General features: G+C 37.1%; 1 protein-coding gene across 1 annotated transcript; it reads right to left on the bottom strand.

Moving 5' to 3' along the window:
* Positions 1-2,013: 2,013 nt before the first annotated feature.
* LOC116264122 (universal stress protein PHOS32-like) lies at positions 2,014-13,401 on the bottom strand. The gene is made up of 3 exons (XM_031644132.2): positions 13,210-13,401; positions 12,431-13,088; positions 2,014-2,285 (listed from the first exon to the last, which is right to left on the bottom strand). The coding sequence occupies exons 2-3, from the start codon at positions 13,083-13,085 to the stop codon at positions 2,272-2,274; spliced, it is 669 nt and encodes a 222-aa protein (XP_031499992.1). The 5' UTR covers positions 13,086-13,088; positions 13,210-13,401; the 3' UTR covers positions 2,014-2,271.
* Positions 13,402-23,744: the final 10,343 nt, after the last annotated feature.

Below are 23,744 nucleotides of genomic sequence, written 5' to 3'. Positions count from 1 at the left end.
TCAAGGCATTGTTAGTTGCTCATGGCTATATGTGGGAAGGAGTACACTATTTTGAAATATTCATCCCCGAAACCAAACTTACCATTCTTATAAGTTATAATGCTCATCTTAGCAACTATGTGGAATTGATTTGTTCATTAATTGGATGTTAACAGTGCTTTTCTTCATTAATTAGAATGGGTTGATTTATGCTTAGGTTCCTTGATTCATCCCTCCCTCATTATACACCCCGACTTTTGAAGGCATTATATAGCATCATACAGGCTTTGGGGGTGCATTACTCTCTTTCAAATTCTTTTCTTACTTAGCTCGCTTTTGGGTCTCACATGTTGATACTTCACTATTTTTGCCTTCATCTGCCTCCCTCAGATCATATGTTCTTAATTCTTATACATTTGGATGACGTTCTCCAGATGGAAACTCTACCTATCATCTCCAGAAGCTTTTTCAAGAACTTAGCAATGAATTTTCTCTCTAACTACTTTGGTACTGTATTACTTCCTCTAATTGTGGTCACTAACAGCAGCTCTAGCATTTTTCCATCTCAATGGAAGTATGCTGTTGTTTTAGTTTTTGGGACATTTATGGTACCTACAAACTGTATCCCACTCACATGAGCACATCCACAGTGTTATAGGTTGCCTCAGTTAATCAAATGAACAAACCCATGCTATGTTGGAGGAGTGTTGGGGACCATCAACGTCTCATGCTAACCTGCCCAGCTCTTGCCTTCGTTGTCAAACGGTCGAGTTTTTGCACTATCCGTCTATTCACCAGTAGAATGATGTCAAGTGCATCATACACTAAGGTTTACCATAGACTAAAGTCTGGATATCTACCGCTCCCTGCTTAATCATTAGGTTTTTTTTTATGCTGATTATGCAGGGTGCCTGCTGACTGAATATCTTCGCAGGGCTGTTGGTGATGCAGCTACCGCATCTTATCAAACACGAGATGAGAGAAAAAAAAAGCACAGATAGATGAAAGCATACTCAGGCTGCACAAACGATCGCAAGAGGCAGTTCACTCAACCAGGCAAAGCACGAGCGCATGATGCTTTATACGACCTCCTCACTCCCGCCTTACCGTATTAGCAAATCAGTTGTACGAGTTTTCTGTGCTCTCTCTCTCTTTCTTCCTGCAACGAGGATTCACGGTTCTCTGCCAAGGTTTCCATCCCCATGTGCTTGATTTTCTATAATGAAATGCAGATGCTTTGCTTTTAAGGCATGCTGATCACGAGTGTCGTCACTATAGGTACCCACCTTCCCCAGAATTGTTGTGTGATAATTTCAATACCAGAAACCGAACCCGCACCAGCATGAGACACATCTAAAGGCACGCGGAAGTTCACAGGTTATCATCACGGACAAAGGATGGCCGGCAGCTCAGCTGCCACTTCAGATGTAAGGAAGAAGGCCGGCTCACAGACAAATAGATCATACCATTCATGAAAAGGACCTTCTTTTGCTGCATTTTCGAAAGTCCCTGTGCATAGCAGGATATCATTATCAAAAGAACAACGTACAAGATTAACACCAGGCAGACATTTTTTAGTTGCAACACTTTTGTCCGCCAAAGAACCATAGTCATAATTACGATACTCCATAGTGGAAACGCATCGACCCTCGCAACCCTTGAGTAGCAGTCCATGTTCAACGACAGGCACACCTTCAGCCGATAAAAAAACGGTAAAGCAACTCTGACTGATGCCATCCAATGCACTTTCTGCATCATTTGGCCTAGGCTCAAAATTTCAGAAGAGTTCTACACCAACCAAATGTTTATGATCCTGACCCTCCAGAGATCACGGCAAATGGAAAATCCCGATCACAGGTGGAGAGATTAATAATTGCCATGTTGGACTTCATACACAAGCACCTTCCACCTTTAAGCTGCACAGGTGTACTAGAAAATGTACATACATGCACACACACAGACACACAGACACACACACACACACACACACACAGCAAAATGCCGTTACACCAAACTCATGTAACAAGGCAAATCTGAAAAGTGGCATTGAAACAATGCCAGTAAATCCCAAGAAAACAATGCCTGTAAATCCCAACAAGATACATGAACATGTAATCCTGATTCTATAACCACAGGTAATTTATCTGCAGTGAAAAATATTAAAAAAAAAAAAAGCCAGGACTTGATCAAGAGTTTAGAACTCCCACTAAACAGCACCACGACCTAAAACCCCCCCAAGACTCGGTCCTCACTTTCTATCATGAAAAGAGACGGTCCTGCTATCAGCCGAACTCAAGTCCCTTTTTCTGCAACGAAAGAACCAAAAAAGGGTAGAAATAGGTAAAAATCAGATAAAGTTCTATAAAGAAAGAGACATAGATCACAATATTTGCAAAAGATAAAACAAGCGTTAGATCAACATGTGCAAGAAATCCTGATTAGCACATCTATATTGGACAAGTTTAGGGTTAATAGAAAGGCAATGCCCAAGATACCAATACTATTGAGCTCCTCACCTGGTAAACAATCATGATTAAACCAGACCCAAAGCCTCACAGAAAATGGATGGAGAATCCAATAAACAAGAAATCAGATACATAGATTAGAACCTGAAATTAAAAGTACTAGAATAATGATATTATTTAGTGAAGAACAAAATTAGCTCAAAAATACCAAATTATCATGGCAAACAATGAAACAATGGATCCAATATGAGGACATTCACCAGTAGAGCTAATAGCTGGTGCACAATCTTAGCATATACATATTCAACAACATTCCAGCAATTTAACAATAATTTAGATGGACTTGTATCATATTCAACAATCCTTTCACATATATCAGAACATTCAGGAACAATAAAATATTTTACGAATATAAATAATGACAATTTGACAATTTTACTAAAAGAACACAGCCAAATTTATACACTAGATGCAATGACGTCCTCCTGTTCCCAAGTTATCTGCAGAGTTTCTGTAATATAATTCAGATCTTTTGACATTCAGACTGCCATTATATATCAGACAAAACCAAATAGTATCTGACGTAGTAACCGATCTCTCCATAATATATTTTCCTTTTTTGCCTGAGATAAAGATCTTCTATTTTCTCAAGATATTTACAACAGCTGAAATGGATAACACAATTTTATCTTATTTTTGCAATTGTAGTTTTATAGGACAACAGAAGCACTATTCTTCACAGTAATTCAATAACATGGCAAGGAAACGGCAGAGCCAGATCGGAGGCATATTTTTTGCAGTTAAATTCTGTGTATCAGCAGCAATATCCTTTTTCAGCAGACCCAAGCAACATGTGCCCTTCCATAACTTATTCAAGCCAGGTACTAAGTATCACTCACACTCGTATCCAACTCGTTTGAGCCTCAATACTAGCACCTCTGACCAACCAGAACCATGAAGCAGTCAAGATCAGTGCTAGAATTACACAGTCCACACCATGTCAATATAGGCAAAAACAAATGCATCAAAATTTGAACAGCTTACACATACCTCAAACTATCAAGCTAATTTACCTACATGATATACTCCATTAATTTTACATGTGAAAAAGAAACAAATGGCAGATTACCGAAGTAATAAGCCCACATTCCATCACTAAGATTAGGAGCAACATTCATCCAGCAGCTAATATAACAATCAGGCGAATACATATATAAGACCTAATAAAGCTTACGGTTTGCTCACAGATATGGAATCAGCAAATACATATCATACGTATAAACCAATATTTCTCTATTTTTCAACTTTTGAACTCAAAAAATAACTAAAATTTTTAAATTAAGCTTAAAATGAAAAAAATAAAAAATAAAAAACCTGCATTGAACCTGTACCTTATTGTTAAGGGACTGATATGATATGTAAAGGCCAATACGCTCCAATACGCAGCATAATTAGAACTGGTGTAAACAGTTCAGGTTCATGTGTGATCCAGGTTAAAAGTGACAAAAATCAGAAATGACAATGAACCATGCATGTCACATGGACTTGGCTGGACATGGTGCGGGTGTGAGACATGCTTTGATGCTGCAAATTAATATTTGGGGCTATTTTATGCTTATTTATGGTATTTTCTGTTTATATTTTACGAATGTAAATAACGAATACATGTTTTGTTTGCCTAAAATATAAGGAATAAGGACTCTTCAAAAAGGTTGCCGAACCTTGTTAGGCAAAACACAACTCAGGTGCAGACGCCAATTCCCTACTGAATTTGACTTGTTAAACCCATCTACATATGCTGTAATGTACTTTTTTCTCATTCTTTTGGCAGTGATAGGGTATTTTACTATTTTACCTACATTATTTGTATATTTAAGAAACTTCATCAATTGAATTATCCTTGTTATTACTTGTGTCATAAATATGGTGTAGGTCTAAACAAAAAAGTAACAAATGTTATCTGAAGATGAACGTAGGAATGTTGGGACTTGGGTCAGCTGGAAAAGAGTGGTAATGCACATCATATTGATGCTATTGAGGATATTGAGCTGGGATTAGAGCAAGATTATCTATTTATAGAAAATCAAGAAGAAAGTTTTCCACTTGGTAATGAATTTATAAGGTATATTCCAACAATGTCTATCGATTGCACAAACCTTCAATTGGCATGAAATTTAAGAGTGATAAAGATGTTCCTGAGTTTTACAAAACATATGCAAATATAGGTAAATTTACAAATTCAAATAAGAAAAATGAGGTCTAATCTTATGGAGAAAAACAATATACAATGAAAAAGGTGCAAAGAAGAAAAGAAAGGATAAAAAAAGAGTTCTAATAAGATATGGTTGTCTAGCAAAAATGAACATTTTATAGAAAGAGGAGAAAAAGGTTTGAACTTTGAACTATGAGCTCTATGACATACTACATACAACACAATCATGTGTTGTAATCTCCATCAAAGTCAAAACGAAAGGTGTATATAAGTTTCACTGAAAAACACAAATTTGATCAGAAATGCATATATTGGTTCTGGTTTGAGACCATAAATGTTTATAGATATTTTATCACATGAAGTCAGTGAATTTGAAAATGCTCATTTTACAAAATACCAACCAAGTCACGTCACAAAATGACAAAAATTGTTATGGGAAAGATTGCAAACATGTAGTTGATTATTTGAAGAAAAAAAAGAAGAGAATTTTGACTTTTAATAAGCTATTCGAATTGATTTCATGGGCAATTTGGAAATTGCCTTTGGGTGGAGGCAAGAGGGTGGTAAGATTATTACTATTTTGGAGGTGGTGTTTCAATTGATACAACCCATAGAACAAGTAATTATTTGGTACCTTTGGGCATTCACTAGGGTGAATCATCACTATCAATCAATTACATTTGGATGTATTTTTCTTGTAGACGAAAAGAAGAATCTTTTGCATGAAAATTTAATATAAGAATGCAAAGCAATGAATAAAAAATAGTTAACTATTGTTACCACTAATCTAGACTCTGGAGTAAAGTCCAAAAATAAAAAGGTACTTCAACACTCTGTTCACAGGTTTTGTATTTAGCACACATACTAAAAGGTCACTAACCACATGAATCAGTTGTATAAGTATCTTGGCATGTAGCACATCTCCTCAAGACTTAACGCTCATGGGTACCTAATTCAATTTCTCTCACTTCCTTTAGCAGTTAGCACATACTTATAGGTCGGTAAGAGTTCTATTATCTATTGAAGAAAAATCAGTTGGCTTCAATATTTAGCCTTATTGTCAGTTGATATATTTTCATGCCCAAACATAGATTGCTTGCTAAAGTAGGATTCTTTACTTGAAACTTTATGATCAAGGCTTTCCAATTTGACAAAAACTAATCAAATCCTTTGTGGCATGCTCATATCATCTTTGTTAATTAAGAGATGACTAGAACGCTTATTTGCCTTCACGGATAATGTGTCTCTTTATCATCATATGACTCATCAACACTAACTCCTTGATTACTTGACTTGAACAGCCCAAATGATTCATTATACGACGTTGCACATATTATCCACCTTTTAAGGACATAAGTTGGTGGAATTTCTTTAAATAATTCATGTGCCAGTATAGAAAAATATGGCGACATAAAATCCCAAATGCTCCCATAGCAAACAAATGCAAGTAGATAAGTCTATAATTTATGTAGAAGGTAAGCTCATCTACTGGCTTTTCCAGACATATGTTGCTCAATTACTTTACATATTTTAATATCACTATAGTAAGTAATTAACTAATGACTGTAGCAACTGCTCTCTGAGCAAATGAAAAGTTATTGGAGACTTGGAGTAATTATATTCCTCCCAAACCAGTATTTTTAACTACAAGTTTAACCAAGTTTTGTTTATTTTGCAATCATACTTTAACTCCTTGACCTTCATTTTTCAAAAGCTTCTTCAAACATTACAACGAGTGGATGACATCCATGCCATAAATGTGGAAAATGTATGTTGTTTACCCCACTTTTGCGAGTATGCTACAACTTCATGTCCCACATACCTTATTTCAAAGTGGGAAATAACTAACTCACCCCATAAAGTTTTAAACTTTTCAAAATGTTCTGATTTGAATGGCCATTTTATGTCATATATCATGAAATTTTTTAATACTTATACAACTAATTCACATGGCCAGTAACATTTCGCTGTATATGTCAAATACAAAACCTATGAACAATATAGAGAAATACCTTTTTGATTGAGGAGTTCATCATAGGGTCCTAATTAGAATAAATAGAAACTAAATATTTCTCACCCAATGCTTGCAACCATTCATAAATGCCAAAGCAAAAGATGATGTTTTTCATCTATAAAAAGGAGGCACACAAAAACAATTGACTAATTGTAATGATTCAACCCAGTGATTCACGCAACGGACATTAAATAGTTATTTGTTTTATAGGTTATACCAAAGGAAGCATCTCCAATAGAGTTTCTCCCACCATCATGCTTACATCCAAAAGCAATTATCAAACTACCCATTGCATCAATTTGAATAGCATAATAAAAGTCAAGGTTATCCCCTTTTCCTTAAGATAATTGGCCACATATTTTTTAGCCATCTTTCTTAAATTAACTCTTAATCATAGCCACAAATATCATTCTCAGGAAAATATCGGCGAAGTTTTTATCAGGTATTTTTCAGCTAAATTATTTTTCTCAAAAAAAAATTTGGGGAAATCTCTGCTATTATATATATATATATATATATATATATATATATATATAACAACTTAGATGTGGCAATAAACAAATTACTTTCTTTTTTGTTGGATCATTGATAGAAATTAGAAATATAACTTGTTAAGGATTAAAAAAAATAATCAAAGGATAGCCTTGGTAGGCAGTCCCGATTCTATATATATCATCACATCCCGCACCAGTGTGAATGCACAGGTAGGATTTTCAGAATACAAGCAATGACTTCTAAACAACTATGTATATTATATACACAAAAGGTTTTTAAGAATACGAGTGCTTGTCCATATTAATCTCAATCATCTGGTCAATATGATTAGATGAGTTATAATCAGCGGTACAGAAAACATGTTTTATTTGAAAAAACGCAAAAAAAAAAATTAAAAACAAGTCAACGGAAGAAAATGGGAAAAAGACACGTTTTTTTTAAATGCCAGAATGAAAGAAATGCAAAAAAAACCCGTTTCATTAGCCTTTTTTTTTGCGTTTTTTCACATTGTTTACATTTTCGGATTTTCCAGTTACCAGATTTTTATTTTCACAATTTTTAACACGTACTTTATTATTTTTAAATTTTTTAAAATTTACCAATATTTTCCCAAGAAAAACAGCATTACGTATTATACCTGTGAAAACTTCACTGTTTTATACCTGAAAACAATATTTGTAGCAGCACTTGTAAGCTGTAACTAGACATGTTAAACAAGCTTTTCAAAAAAACCAACTAATATGCTTTATAAGTTGGTAATTCCTTTTAAGTAAACATTCTTTATGACAATGGACATACATAATGTAAACATTGAGATTGGTGCATAGCTAATGCTTCAGTGGTGATATTCACATTCTAAGAACCCTATATATACATGCATATAAATACATACATACATATCCACACACATAGCACCGTGTTCCCACAACTATATTTGTTGAAATGCTCCTTAGTGACACCCACACTTGTGTGACATGTGTTTAAGCTAAAAGCTATTTCCAAGTGCATGACAGTTTTGATGAAATAATGATGACAATTTGAAATTTCATGATTTTCTAGCAACAATTTCATCATTATGTTAAATCTGCACTATCGTGATGAATGCCGTTCTTGGATTCTTATCACGTACTCAACTGGAAGTTTATTTTTCTCAAAAAACCTTAGGGAAGTCAATGAATTATAAATATTAAAAACAAAAAAAATTATGAAATTTCGGTTTTCTACTGATTTTACTACAAAGCATTAAACAAAATAAAAGATAGTTAAAAAAACACTAAAAGAAACATCAAAGAATTTAAAATATATCAAAGAAATATCTTTTCGGAAGAAAGAAAAAATGTGAAATTTGCACTTTGGACAATGTTTCGAAATATCACAAAGTTAACCTTTCTTGTTTCCATTTATTTTCCTTTTTCCTGTTTCTTGTTAAAAACTAGAGAGAAATGTGAAAATAATTTGCAGTAAGTCATCATCCACTTATCACCTAATAGGACATCATCACGGCATTTGTGTTTTATCAGCAACAAGGGCACAAAAGATTACATTAGGAGAAAACAAAATGTCATGGTTAGGTACTCTTTTCTTGACTGCATGAGGTATTTGCCAATATCTGGGTCATCTGACCAAGGAGAACAAATTTGGTTTTGAAGCAGCTACATGGTACCAGTACCATCATCTAATAAACTGATTCAGTGATTCCCATTTGTGTCTGTCTATCGGTGGGACGGTTTCAAAATTTCAAAAACAAGTAATATCCTGACAATGGTTTAAAACCCGGTGGCTCGGGACTCAACTCATCCATTCATGACTCATGATTGGGCAGGTCAACTTCCCAGTCAACTCGGTCACTTGGCCCAGTTTTGTCAACTTTTTTTTTAAGAAAACCAACATATAACTAATTATCTAAACAATATTCATTTCTGTTACTTATTTTTGTTAACTTGTAAACTCACATGAAAGTGAAACAAAGGAATGCTGAAAATGAAAAAGAGAGAGCGATACATTGGATAAGAGAGAGAAGCCGAAAAAAAGAGAGAAAGCAGGGCACTAAAAAGAGAGGGAGAAGCAGAGGGATGGCTGAAATATGAGAGAGAGAGAGAGAAGCTGTAATTATGAGAGAGAGAGATCCCAGAAGAAAAAAAAGAGAGAGGAAAAGCAACATTAAAGAGAGACATACACAGAGAGAAACATTCAAAACCACTAGAGAAATTGTTGGAAATTTAATGCTTTTTAAATTTTACAGCTATGCTACTTAGTTGTTACAACCATGTCATTAAGTAAACCTGCCAAACTTATAAAGTGCAAAGTGGGACACACTTATTTGACTCATGACTAGGGTGAGTCAAAATGAGTCCTCGCGGAGACATGCCAAGTTTTGTGCACAAACAATTATCCTACCTTGTTCACCCAGTAGGGACCGAGCCGAGCTGAGTCAACAAGATGACTAAGTGAGTTTTAAAGCATTATATCCTAATCATATCAAGACATTATCACAATAATATATCATTTAACAAACTTCCATGAACGTTTATGAACACCTTATTGAAAGAAAAATAGCGGCAAACACGTAAATTCTTCATTTCCTTTACTACTTGCATCCTTTTTCTATCATTCCTTAGATTTTTCGTTTTTAAATTCCCAAAAAGTGTCTCAGGAAAACAAAAATGTGAAAAAAAAATTGAGAAAATCCTTAGAGATTCTGAGAATATATTGATTATTATGCTGCAAATGAAAAGTAACAAAAGATAAATAAATGCATAGTCGAAGCCTGAAGGTATCTTTTAATACCATACAGGATAAATTTGCATAAGAACAGTATTCAGTTGTAGCAACTTAATAAGCCAAAATTTGCGTTACTAGTGCAAACCTATCTTCAGAACATTACAAGAATCTTTTGGTATAGAGAAAGACAAGAATCCAAAATACAAGCAGTTTCAAATTTTCAATCAAACAACACGTATACATTTACACCTTGGAATCATAAGCTTCCAATCCACTATCCAGACAAACGTTTTGATTTGACACCTATAGGCTGCCTGAATTACAGCATCTCAGCTATTTTATTCTGTAAATTAAAAAAGCCAACTAAATCTCTGGCCACAGAAAATTCCGTGCACTTCATTGCTCGACTACAACCTTGTAACAAATATTTTAGTGTTCCCATAGTGCATAAGCTCATAACCAACACTTGTAAGATCAAGCAATTAGATCAGGAATGTTAATTAGGAGTGTAACTGCAATCCAATGTACTAAAAGTTTAAAATGCAAGTACAGGAAAGCCATGACCTTCCGCATTCAGAACAATAATCATTGGTTATACCATCACACTAGCTGCTTAGGAATGTTTAGTGCTCAGAACATTGATTCATCTTGCAATTTATTACATTCCTTAGGAGCAGGTGAACAAGTCCGATTGCATAATAGTGCAGCTATCTTACTAAAAAATGAAGCCAATGAACTGAAAATGAAATCATTATTCAGCTGTATGCATATATGCTGGACATTCATGATCCATCATAATAAATTAAAACAAATAAAAATGTCATATAAAAGGCATAGATGTCACATGGCCCCAATACTCTTTTACCATGACAATAATTCATTACCGAGTTTCTAATGACATGTCTTTTGTTTGAAGATGAATTCAGATTCAACATAAAAGGAAATCCTAGAGTCATAAACAGTTAAACACTATAACTACATTAATTGTGGACCCACAAAACACAACTATGCAATCATGTTGAAGAAACAGGCTATTTTCCTAATTTCCTGTTTACTTAGAGATGCATGCACATGGAGACAGGTACATTATTTATTTATTTGATCAATAGTTTGTTTGTAAGTTTGCTTGTTTAAAAAAAAATGGCCAATCTCAGACATGCATTTCCTATAGGCAGGGCAACAAAAAACGGTAACGATGAAGTCAATGTACAACTAGAAGAAAAAGGCAAAAATGCTCGACTCTCTTCCGCATAAATAGTCATAAATTAAAATGGTTAAAAATATATCATAGAAAAATTGAATTCCAAATGTTCAGCAAAAGATGCAGAGTATGTTTTCTTCATTGAGAAATTAAAAAGAAAAATCTTAAATCCACTTGACAATTTCTCGTAATAGTTGTCGTGCTTCCAAGAGATAGCCTGGTCTAAGATACAATTATGAACCAGAAGCTTCACTCTTTTCCACTTAATTTAAAGCCTAGCCTACAAATTTAGCAGTCATTCCTTCAGGCAATGGTTTCAGGTCCTGTCAGTCACATTGATAACTCTTGCCCATTGTAGGATCAGAGAATACTCCTCCTACATATCCGCATAGGAAAATATATAACGACTGGACCGCCACCAACTCAGGGTCATGTTCTGAAACACATGGCAAATCGAGAGAGTTGTGGTTCAAGGAATCATATAGAAAAAAGTAATTGGACAATTGGAAACTAAAGTTTCGTGGTGGAATATAGCTCACTTAAAATATCAAGGTAATGTGTTACAGAAATAGGAAGCATTGAAGAACAAGATATATAACTAGTGCAATATCAGATAGAATCACAACAACTGGGAAAATACGTAACACGGTAACACCATTCACTTTTGTAAATTGTTGCAAAAAAGTTGCAATATCTTCGTAACATCGCCAGTATCTGTAACAGAGTTCAGAAATTACCCAAGAAATTCTATTGCAAAAAAGTTGCAATATCTTCGTAACATCGCCAGTATCTGTAACAGAGTTCAGAAATTACCCAAGAAATTCCGTAAGAGAACAAGACATTTTATAATGAAATGCCTTCATACGAGGACACGATGTGATCCGTTCAGGAGCACAACTTGTGAGGATTAATTGGATGAAGATGTACATTATACAATCTGGAAGGCACCCAGCCTTGCATTTTATCCCAATCTTGTCAATCAAAGGGACACAATCAAATAAACTCGTCCATGATCAGCGGAAACAGATCATCGACACCCCTAGGAGAAGAAACCAAACTTCAAACTCTAGTGTGCTAATGAATCAAAACAGAAAGAAGAGCACACACACACATAAACTTATGAAGAAATTCAACATTTTTGCGTTCAGATGGTCCTGCATGGACAATGCAACAGAAGAACCAAGGCAGGATAACGCTCACCAAAAAGAAAGAAACAGAGGAAGCAGTTGCATTGACAAACAAAACCTAAGCTCTCTTACATTTTAATTTCTCCACAAGCGCATTCAGTTCGATAAATGGAAATTAACAAAATGTCAGACACAAGAAGACTAAAAAAACCTAACCTTTCTGCTCCTCGGAAGCGGAATGGTATTCCTGCTCCTCCTCCGGCACCGGATGCAGCTCCGTCTCCCTCGCCAGTGCGTTATCGTCTCCAGCAGCCACTCCACCTTCCTTTTCGTCTGGATAGCGCACGACGACCACGGGGCACACGCAGTGGTGGACGCAGTAGTCGCTGACGCTGCCTAGCCGGCCCTTGCTGTTCCGCCTGGAGGCACCGATGCCCCTGCTTCCCATAATAACCGCACTGAGGCAAAGGCGCTCGACCTCGAGGCAAAGCCTCTCTTTCATGTCGTGATCCTTCACGATGTGGATTCGAAACGGGATCTGCGCATCGACGAGCGGCTGCGCGAGGTCGGTCGCCTTCGTCGTCGTGAATGTATCGAACTCAACCTCGAGCTTCTGCTTCGCCTCCTGGTCAGTATCCATGGAGACGTCGATTGAGCCCCAGTCAGCACCGTACAGGACACTCGTCGGTCGGACGTGGAGGAGGATGACGTTGTCCCCAGGGCGTAGGTAGTTCTGGACCGCCCATTTCACGGCGTACGCGCTCTCATCGCTCAGATCGACGGCGATCGCAATCTTCCGCTGGCCGCCGGCCGCGGTGAGCGGCCCTCTCGGGGAGCGCGGAGATCGGTCGGCGTCAGACGGCGTCTGCATTTGCTGCGGGAGCGGAAACGGCAAAGCAAAAAGCACAAACAAAAGGAAACGTATGTGAGAATCAAACGACGAGAGAAGGAGAAAAAATGCAAAAAAGGTATTCAGCGGAGCCTCGTCGAAATACTTTTTGCCCTTCTGCTTCCTCTTTCTATTGGTTGCTTTCTTTCCCCTTCTTCTTCTTCTTCTCCTTCTGTCAGCTCTTTATCTCTCCCTTCTTCGGTTCCGAAAGGGTTTTGCTCTGCGCGAGGATGAAAGAAAGGAATCGACTTCGGATAATTCCCACGGTGGGTCGGATTTTGACTAACCGCCTTAAATGCCTTTCTGTCTCTCTCGCTCTCACGCTAGCGCCAATGAAAGATTTTCTTTGGCGCAAAGATCGCAATGGCTGTTTTGAAACGACGACAACACAGGCTGCCCCTAAAGGTCTTTTACCGTTTAATCCCTTTACCGGGTCTCGTTCCTTCTGCTATCTTTATCCAGATCTGTGAGCGCTGAGGCATCGGCACGGAGGTTTGATTCAACGCGACAATTTATAATTTTTTTTATTTAATTAGTGTCAGCATATTTTATTCAGGTATGTTTTTATATAGTATTCTACACAAACATATATATTAAAAAAATCCTGATCTATCCGGATCGGGTCTAATATGTATCGGTCCATATTGATGCGTCTGTGTCGGATGAGAGAACTGATGCGTCTCCAACATGGCAAGGCTTATCCACTGGGCACTATAATGTCAAAAGACGAAATTGCCCTTGACGGGCCGCCGATTCCAGATAGACCGGCCCTCCTGTTTTCGCTCAGCTCAGTATTTAATGAGCTCATTGTAACCAGGAAAAGGATTGCTCCATCTCCAGGCGCCGCGTGGGAGATAAATGGATGGCCGATCCAAATTTTGGACAAGGATCCATAAGCTAAACCGTAACCGATCTTCAATTGGATCCCATGTCTGGATCTGAATCAGATCCAACCCATTGGTTTTTCCACTCTTTGAACAAATTGTCTGCCCAGTAGTCGACCTCTCTCTTAGAACTCCGGCTGACCGTGACCCAACCCGTGGGAACTTGAGATCCATGTCCGTTGGGTACTAACCGGGTCAGATGCTTTCTCTCAGCTTCAGATCCAAATTAGGAATTTTAAATCGAGAGCAAAACATGATCTATCGATCCAACTATTTGGAGCAAAACCCAAAACAGCTGGACTTCGGCGACTGCCCTCAGTCAAGAACCGGGTCTAAGGTCTAATTGGACCTGGACCTACATCATTGGAATAATTATATCCCGATTATCCGGTCCGGAGCCCAACCTTATCAACGTAGCCTACATCAGGCCAATGTTGTTTATTAAAAACATAATTTATTACTGGTACTAGATTTATTTTTTTTTATATATGGGTGAGAATCTTATAAATATACTTATTGCAGGTCAAATATCAGAATATTCAAACCCTCCTCGTAAATAAAAAGATTACTCTCACCATCTTGTTAATTGTTTAATATTTCGCAATACAAGTTGTTGGCTTGAACATGGTTTTAAAAACGGGGGCTCGATTTGGGTCTTAGTTTATATGGTTGCTTGCTATTACTTTGTTTAGTTAATCACTAAGAATAAAAACCAGATTCCATGGGAAACTAACTACAATTCTTTTCCAAAGCGCAAGGATGAATAAATTCACTTTTCTTTTCCCCAAGCTCTTGAAAGTTGAGTAATTTTTCACATTTACATATTGGTGCTATTTAAAGATTTGTAAACTAATACCCTTAGATAAAATTTTCTGGCTTCATTCGAATCTGAATTTATCCGGTGATTTTGGTGGAACTCCAATTGTAGATTTTTCTTTTTCGTGGGGAAAGTCTTGGCATTGACCAACATAATAGATGAATTAAATTGGATTTTTTTAGGGGCTTAGTTGACCTCTTAGGTTCTTATTGTTAATTAAACGAGTAAGGTACCTTTAACCTTATCATCTTATTGTATCTTTGTTTAGTGCTTGCCCAATGGATTTCATGGCAATTATATATGTGGTTGCCAACCGGTTTATTCTGTTTTAGTCATCACAATTTTAAAAACTGTAGATATTGGCAAGTGGGGGAGCTAGAAAAAATAGTTGGAGGAGCACTGGTGTATAAAAATAAAGATTAAATTTACCATGTAAAAAGAAAAGAATTTTGAAAAGCTGGTGTCGGCAACATGTGGCTACCCACTGGATATGAGGATACGGTAATGTGTAAAGTTTCACGAAAAAAAGCAAAATTAATGCAAAATGGATGAGAAAAATGTGAAAATACGTTGTGGATAATTAATATACAAGAATAATATACAGAACATTAAAATCAATATGAAAAAAATGCAAAACATAATATACTTTTTTAAGAAACTGTGGGTGTCCGTGTGTCGGCAGGGGTAAGACGGTAAAATTAACGTGCCGTGTCAGTTAGATTCATTATATGTCTAGAAGAAACAAACATTTCATACGACAGTTGCAAAATGATGGAGTGGCCCATCTTAAATTCATCTATTAATGTATGAAGAAAAGATGTGAATGGAATACAGCTTAACCACTCACCGATCAAGAGTGGTCTCTCCAATTTGTGTTTGTTTAACCATTAGTGTCTGATGGATCTCAAATTCGAAGCTGCATTGAAAGGTGTGCTGTGTAAGATGTGGATTTCAGTTGCATGGATCTTGAGTACCTTATATGTAAAAGACCTTACATTTAAGGTCCGAAGGGGGTGGGGGAAAGAGGGAGGGAAAGGGGCGTCCGACCCAAGCTGAAAGAACCTTATAAACTTTCCAAGCTAATAAAAAAAAAGTAATAAATTGTTTGCAGGAACGTAGATACCACGTATGTGTGCTCTGAGTTTGTGTTCTTATCAAGAATATCATGTTCTTGTTTCAGTAGATATAATGTTTCAAGGTTTTGTTTCTGGATTTTCAAGTTTTACCACCAAAATTAAAATCAGAATCTGAAAAGTGAAAAGTAAGATGCAAATACGAAGCATATAAGTGCATCATAGTCATAAATCTCTTAAAACATACACGTCTATCATTGGAGAATGGTAGGGTTACCCACGCGTAGCGTTTGGATGTGCAAGAGGGTGCACATCGTTTAGAGGCAATTCCCCCTGTGGACGTATATGTTGCGTCCACAACCACGTATAGTCACGCGGAGGCAAGCAAGTGAAAGTTCATCGTCGAGTAGGCGATGGTCGGCCACCTTGTTTAATAATATATAGTCGACAACTAACTTCGACTGGGGACTTCCTCTCAAAAGAAATCTACCTTTCAAAAGAAATCTACCCCCAACGTGAAAAAGGATTGTCCAGGAAGGCATGGGCCCTTAGTGTTGGCATGGCTCGAAGAAGCAAGCATGTCTAAAATTATATTAATTTAGCGTAATATTAAAATATGCTAGAAACCTACATGGAGCTAGGGATATAAAAAAGCTTTGACTAAGATAAAACCAAGTCTATGATATTCGTTTAGCATCATAAATCATGCAATTTCTCTCTTCTCATCCTAAACTGGCCGCAGGATGTCTCTTGGGTTCACGCAACTCACTCCGGGCCCTACTACATACAGAGAGTATAAAACTTTTTTAAAAACTCAAATAAAAATTAAACAAGATTTCTACTACAATATTTTTTTATTTTTTATTAGCACACTGATGTCCAAAGGCAAACAACCTAGTGATTGCATTAGATGGGTTTTATTTTTGATCGACATAGTTGCACCAGTTGATGTAAGCAAAGAACCAAAAACTACCATCCATTTTTCTTTTACTTTAAACAAGAATTTAATGTTTGTATGCTTCTCTGCAAGCCCCTTAAGACCAAGTAATTGTTAACAGGTTTCTCTTGGGAAACTAATTCCATAGCATCTAATTTATAATTCGTCAGGTTGCCCCTCTCTAATGAAAACATTAAGCCATAACCATGATTTGTATATGCAGAAATTAAGTTCATAAACTTTAATTTTCTCAGTAACCAAAAAGCAAGAAGAGATATATATATATATATATATCCATTAACTTAATTGGTCATGCACTAAAAGCCAAAAAACTAAATTAAGGGCAAGGCAGAGTTACTTGTGGACAGCCTCTGTGAACAGTTCGAGCCCATCAACTATGCCATACACATCGTAAATGTCATCAATGGTCATCACGAAGCAGCATGCTTTTGCAAGACTCTTCCTGCAGATGGAGAAAAGAGGATTGCAGTTTATTCCCTTGGCCATCAAGTAGCCCTCCATCAACCTGTCCCTAGAAAAAATTTCAAGTGCTCTGCCAACTCAAGGTTCCTCCACCACCTATACAAAATGAATTAGTACAATAAACCAAATTAGTGTTTTAAAATGAAGTTTAAAAGTGAACAAAACCTGGAGGCAGAACCAGAAAATTCTAGTTAAAGGGCACTAGTTATTAAATTTAAAATTTTTAAGGAACACCAATATATAAATGAGGAATTTTTTCTTCAAAGATCAATATGAGAACCTGGAGGCAGTTTCCCACACAGCGCGCACATCTGACTTGCCTCTGACAAAACCAATGCATATGTTGTTACCAACCTTAACACCTCCTTGATTTCTGCTTGGTACAAAGACTGCAAATTACTCAAATCCAACTTTGCTAGTTTGAGTAAACCAGAGTAGTGTCCAGGCATCCCTTCATGTAAATCTATGTAGATCCTTGCTTCTGACCTAAGCTTCCTTTGAAAAGAAGGAGCTCCAAGGCATGAACTACCTGTTTCGGTAGGTAGGAAACTAAATTCCGCATCTTAGTGCTCTCCTGTGGGTGATGAGTTGCGAGGCTCATGGCCTCTTCCAATATCATCTATGTTAAGAATTCAGTTCGAAGAAGTATGAACTAATTGGGTGACAGCTGTAAATAACTGCCTACAGTTGTATCCCATCGGTAGTGTGTCTAATTTTTGTGTATATATTTTTGTCATATACTGTATATATATCTGATGTAACACTTAAAAAATTAATGAGATTCATTCACGTTACTCACACATCCTTATCTCTCTCTCGTTTCCTCTCTGTCACTTTACGCTTTTTGTTATCCTTCCCTTTAAACCAGGGTTTTCCTCAATCACAAGATGGTATCAGAGCTTGGCCACCGAAACCTCATCTCCTCGTGGGCTTCCGTGTTGATGTCCTTGCAGCAAAGGAATCTGCAGAACGTTCCCAGGCTTTGTGCACAGAAACACCGTGAGGAGATCAAGGTGACTACCGGTGCTACTTCGGCCTCATTTTTGTGATAGTTTGATCCTGCGGCGGGAGGTCGAACAAAGCAATTGATCGCACCAGCAGTAGCACTACACGGTTAAATCGGCACCCCTTCTCAGCAGTGACAGCTGAATCAGAAAATCCCCAAATTTTAGCAGTGAAAACAGTCATAAAGGAGTCAGATCCAGCCCTCAAAATCACCACAACACCTCTAAACGGTGGAAACTATGTGACTTGGGTGAAATTCGCAAGCGATCCTAGCTATGAAGAATGGGAAGCCAATGATCGAGTTGTAATGTCATGGCTATTAAATTCAATGGAATCTGCCATTGCAGAGAGTTTTCTATTCCAAAAAATATGGGATACTCTAGCAGAAATCTATGGTGAAGGCCAAAATTTGGCTAGGGTTTATCTCTTACAATAGGATATCGCATGACTTACAAAGGGAGAGAAGCAGTTTCATGTGTACCTAAGTTCTCTTAAGGCAATGTGGGATGAACTATCCCAACATTATCCCCCTGTTCCTGACATGGAAGTATTGAAACAGAGAGATGAAGAAGATAAAGTGTTCAAACTTCTTGCTGGGCTAGGATCATAGTTCGACTATCTGAAAAGTCAGATTCTCGTGTCTTATCCTCTTCCATCCGTCAACAATGTCTGCTCCGTCATACAACGAGAAGAAACTAGGCGACAAGTTATGAAGACTGAAGACAACTTCAAGAAACAAACTTCACTTGATGATAAGGTTGCTTTCGTTGCCAAAACAGAAACTTCTCAAACTACACCAAGAGACAGGAACAATTTTGTAGCAGATACCAGGGTTGGTCGAGGATGAAGTTCTTTGTTCTGCACTTACTGCAAGAAACAAGGACACACTAAGGAGTGTTGCTGGAACTTGAAGAGTCGTCCAAGCGGAGGAAGAGGACAAGCTCACTACGTTGGAGTCAGACGTGAAGGTGATATTGCTGAACTTACGTGTCTGCTCAAACAGATTACCTACAACAACCTAGCTATTACAACTAAGCAAGAAACAGAAAAAGGTAAAAAATCAAACCCATTACCCTGTTCTTTCTTGGCTCGTTCCAATAGCTCAGCATGGTTAGTTGACAGTGGAGCTACAGATCATATGACAGCTTGTTTAGAACCGTTACATAATATTAAGTATGATAAACAGATATCAGTCAAACCAGCTGATGGGTCCACTACATCTGCAGTATGGTATGGGTCTGTTCGCATAAATCAACATATTACATTGCATGACGTGTTGTATGTACCCAAGTCTGAAGCAAACTTAATATCTGTTAGCAAACTGATTACTGCTTTAACTGTTACATAATTCTCATTGAAAAAAAAGTGATACTAGTAGACAACAAGAATCAAATAAAGATTGGTGAATGCTGAGAAGCAAATGACTTATACTACCTTTTTCTAGAGTACAATTCCAATATATACACTGCAATAAAGACTGCAAGTGACGCTCACATATGGCACTACAGAATAGGTCATCCATCCAATAAAGTTCTGATAACTATGTTTTCAGGCTCTAGATTTCTAGTAGATGATTGTGAGGCATGTAGCCTGGCTAAGATTATCAGGTTGTCCTTCACAGATTCTGAATTTGTTGTTGAATCTTGTTTCAATTTGATACATACTGATGTATGGGGACCAGCCCTTATAACTGGAAAATTTGAATATAGATACTTCGTCACTTTCATAGTTGACAAATCTCGAGCCACCTATATTTATTTTTTTGAGAAGGAAAAGTGATGTATTGCTTACATTTAAGCAATTTTTCCAATACATAGTCACTCAGTACAATCACAACATTAAGACACTAAGGTCGGATAATGGAGAAGAATACATTAACGCAGAATTTGAGGAGTTCACAAACAAACACGGAATATTACATCAAACTACTTGTAGGAACTCCCCAACAAAAATGGGGTGAGTGAAAGACGTAATAGACAACTCCTAAATATTGCTAGATCCCTAATGTTTTATATGAATGTTCCTCCACAATTCTGGTGTGAAGCAGTGGCTTGTGCTTGCCACGTTATGAATATAACATCAAGTCACACACTAGATAACAGAAGTCCATTAGAAATTCTGAATAGTAGACCTCCTTCTTTACAGCACTCAAGAATTTTTTTATGTGTATATTATGTTCACCTACAAGAAAGTGCAAGACACAAACTTGGAAGACGAGCTGTTAGGCGTGTGCTTCTAGGATGTTCATTCACCAAGAAAGGGTATAAGTGTTATGACCCTATCAGAAACAAGATATACGTATTGAGGGATGTCAAATTCATGGAAAACATACCCTTTTATACTGAAACCATCCAAGATGCTTTCAGTAAGGGGGAGAATCTTATGCCTGCTAAACCGCTTCCAATGGCGAATGAAAATGATGATGAATTCATAATGTCTGGAAACAATCTGGTTGATGAAGAAGCAAGAAACAACTCCAACTTGGATGTGGGAGTGACTGAAAATGTTCAAGGAAGTAGCAGGACAGGTCGTATAAGACGAGGACCGGCCAGGTATAATGATTATTATACATATCATGTCTAGAAAAATGACAAAGCCGATATAGTTCTCTGTCTTGAAAGAGAGCCACTTACATATGAACAAGCTAGAACTGAAGAAAAATGGAGGAAAGCATTTCATAAGGAATTAGCAGCCCTGAAGGAAAATCAGACTTGGGAGCTAGTAGATAAACATTCAAATAAAAAGCTAGTTGGCTGCAAATGGACATATAAAATCAAGTATAACTGTAGTGGACAGGTGGAGCGCTACAAGGCAAAACTGGTAGCTAAGGGCTTTACACAAGAACAAGGCATTGACTATCATGAGACTTTCGGCCCTGTTGCAAAGATGAGCTCATTACGAATATTATTTTCAGTAGCAGCAGTAAAGAATTGGAAAATGTACCAACTAAATGTGAAGAATGCCTTTTTTCATATAGACTTAGAAGAAAAGATCTATATGGAATTACCCCAAGGCTTGCATGTTCAACATGGTACAAAGCCATAGGTGTGCAAATTAAAGAAGTCATTATATAGGCTCAAGCAATCACCTAGAGCGTGGTATGAAAAATTGAGTTCAAAGTTGATTGAAGGAGGATATAAGATGAGTAGTGCAGATCATACCATATTTGTAGCCTCGACCAGCAAAAGAACAGTTATTGCTGCTGTTTACGTAGATGATATAATCTTAACTAGAGAGGACTTGAGTTTTATCTAGAGAACCAAGAAAATTTTGAGAAATTGCTTTGAGATTAAAGATCTAGGAGTACTACACTATTTCCTTGGCATGAAAATAATACATAAACCAGAAGGCATATTCTTGTGTCAACAAAGTATGTTGCAGATTTGTTACATGAAGCAAGAATGATAGAGTGTAGAGAAGCTGATACTCCAATTGAAGTAAACTTGAAGTTGTTGCATGAAGATGGAGAGCTAATACAAGAAGCAAGAAGCTATCAGAAGCTAGTCGGTAAGTTGTTATATTTGACAACTACTAGACCAGACATTACTTACGCAGTAAATCTGCTAAGTCAGATTATGCACAGCCCCAGAAAATCTCATGTAGAAGCAGCCTATCATGTGCTTAGATATCTTAAGAAGACAGGTAACAAGGGCATCATGTTTAGAAGAAACAATCATCTACAGATATACGGATATGCAGATGCTGACTGGACAGGAAATCAAAATGACAAAAGATCAACAACTGGTTACTGTTACTTCATTGGTGATAATTTAATCTCTTAGAGGAGTAAGAAACAAATGGTTGTGGCCAGATCAAGTGCATAAAGTGAATATCGAGCTATGGCTCTCACTATATGCGAACTGCTATGGACAAAATACTTGTTACAAGACATCAAGATTAACATAGATCAGCCAATGAGCCTCTTCTATGATAGAAGAGCTGCAATTTACATTGGAAATAATCCTGTGTTTCACGAACGGACGAAACACATCAAAGTTGATTGTCACTTCCTAAGAGAAAAAATTCAGTCAAGGATTATAAAAACTCAACATGTTACTTCAAAGGATTAGTTGGCAGATATTCTAACCAAAGCTGTATGCAAAGACATATTCCACGGGTTATGATGCAAGTTAGGTCTTCAAAGTTTGGAAGATCTAACTTGAGGGAGAGAATGTCAGGAATTCAGTTCGGAGAAGTATGAACTAATTGGGAGAAAACTGTAACATAACTGTCTAGAGCTGTATCCTATCGGTAGTGTATCTGATTTCTGTATATACATTTCTGTCAGATATTGTATATATATCTGATGTAACACTTAAAAAATTAATGAGATTCATTCAAGTTACTCGCACATGCTTATCTTTCTCTCATTTCCTCTCTGTCACTTTACGCTTTCTGTTATCCTTCCCTCTAAACCAGGGTTTTCCTCAATCACAAGAGTCTCCCCCTCAAGACCCAGACGTGAAGCTTCATACAAGCTCAGCAACCCCTTCACATCTTGTGCAAGCATGTTCTTAAATCTCCCTCTTTCATCCTTAAATGCATTTAAAAACATCTGTGATGAATCTGATGATCCACCAAGAAAACAAGAGGAAGTTAAGCGAGAGTTGCTTTAGTTTAATTAAGCAAGAAACGATAACAGGATATATATTGATTCACCAGGGGAAGCACGATAGCCGTGTTGCCTTGACAATCTGAATCTAAGGGCAGCAGAATGGAGGTTTTCACATTCCTTGTTGTCTTTGAAAATGGAGTCCATTACAACTTCGATCTCCTTCTCAAAGTGGTATGAAACTTCTAATCTTTGGAGGCTACCGACGAGCTCCATCTGAGCCAGTCGCTCGTTGAAACCTTCCTCCATCTGCTTCACGTCTTGTTTCATCTCCTCAACATTCTTTGTTGATATCTTTCAGTTAAATAACACCAAACAGGTCGAGAGCAATATGTGGTATCATCATTATTATTGCTCAGCCATCTAAGTGTCAAGATGTATACACGAATTCACCAGCAATTTAATAGCAGCTTGATAAACTTGAACTAGTTAATTCCTAACCGAGATGGACAAGATCTAGAGTCAGTTGACGTTTCATTAATTTTATATAAGAACAAACAAATAAACCAGGTTAAGAAATTGGTACAAGAACAGAAGCTTTAGATATAAGTAAAATTTACCTCGTATGTGCCGCTTAATGGCTGGATGAAATCATCTTTCCACTGGCTTGGTGGAAAATTTCCCAAACGTCTTTCAACTGATGTTTCTGCAGGTCGACCGATTGCTCTCTTTGGCATGGCTGAAGCACCCTGTGGCCCCGTGGTAAAGCAAAGGCACTCATGCTAATGTAAATATCCAACGGCTTAATCAATTCTTCTTTGCAGAAAAAAATTGCCAGACTAGTTTCAGTATCAAAATTATTGTATGTGTACACCTATATTAGGCTCCTC

The sequence above is a fragment of the Nymphaea colorata genome, chromosome 11 (assembly GCF_008831285.2).
Source record: "Nymphaea colorata isolate Beijing-Zhang1983 chromosome 11, ASM883128v2, whole genome shotgun sequence".
NCBI lineage: Eukaryota > Viridiplantae > Streptophyta > Magnoliopsida > Nymphaeales > Nymphaeaceae > Nymphaea > Nymphaea colorata.
This window is presented reverse-complemented; position numbering and strand designations above follow the sequence as displayed.

Bases quoted from the DNA above. Each gene is read 5' to 3' on its own strand.
- LOC116264122 (XM_031644132.2), bottom strand. From the start codon at position 13,085: ATGCAGACGCCGTCTGACGCCGACCGATCTCCGCGCTCCCCGAGAGGG.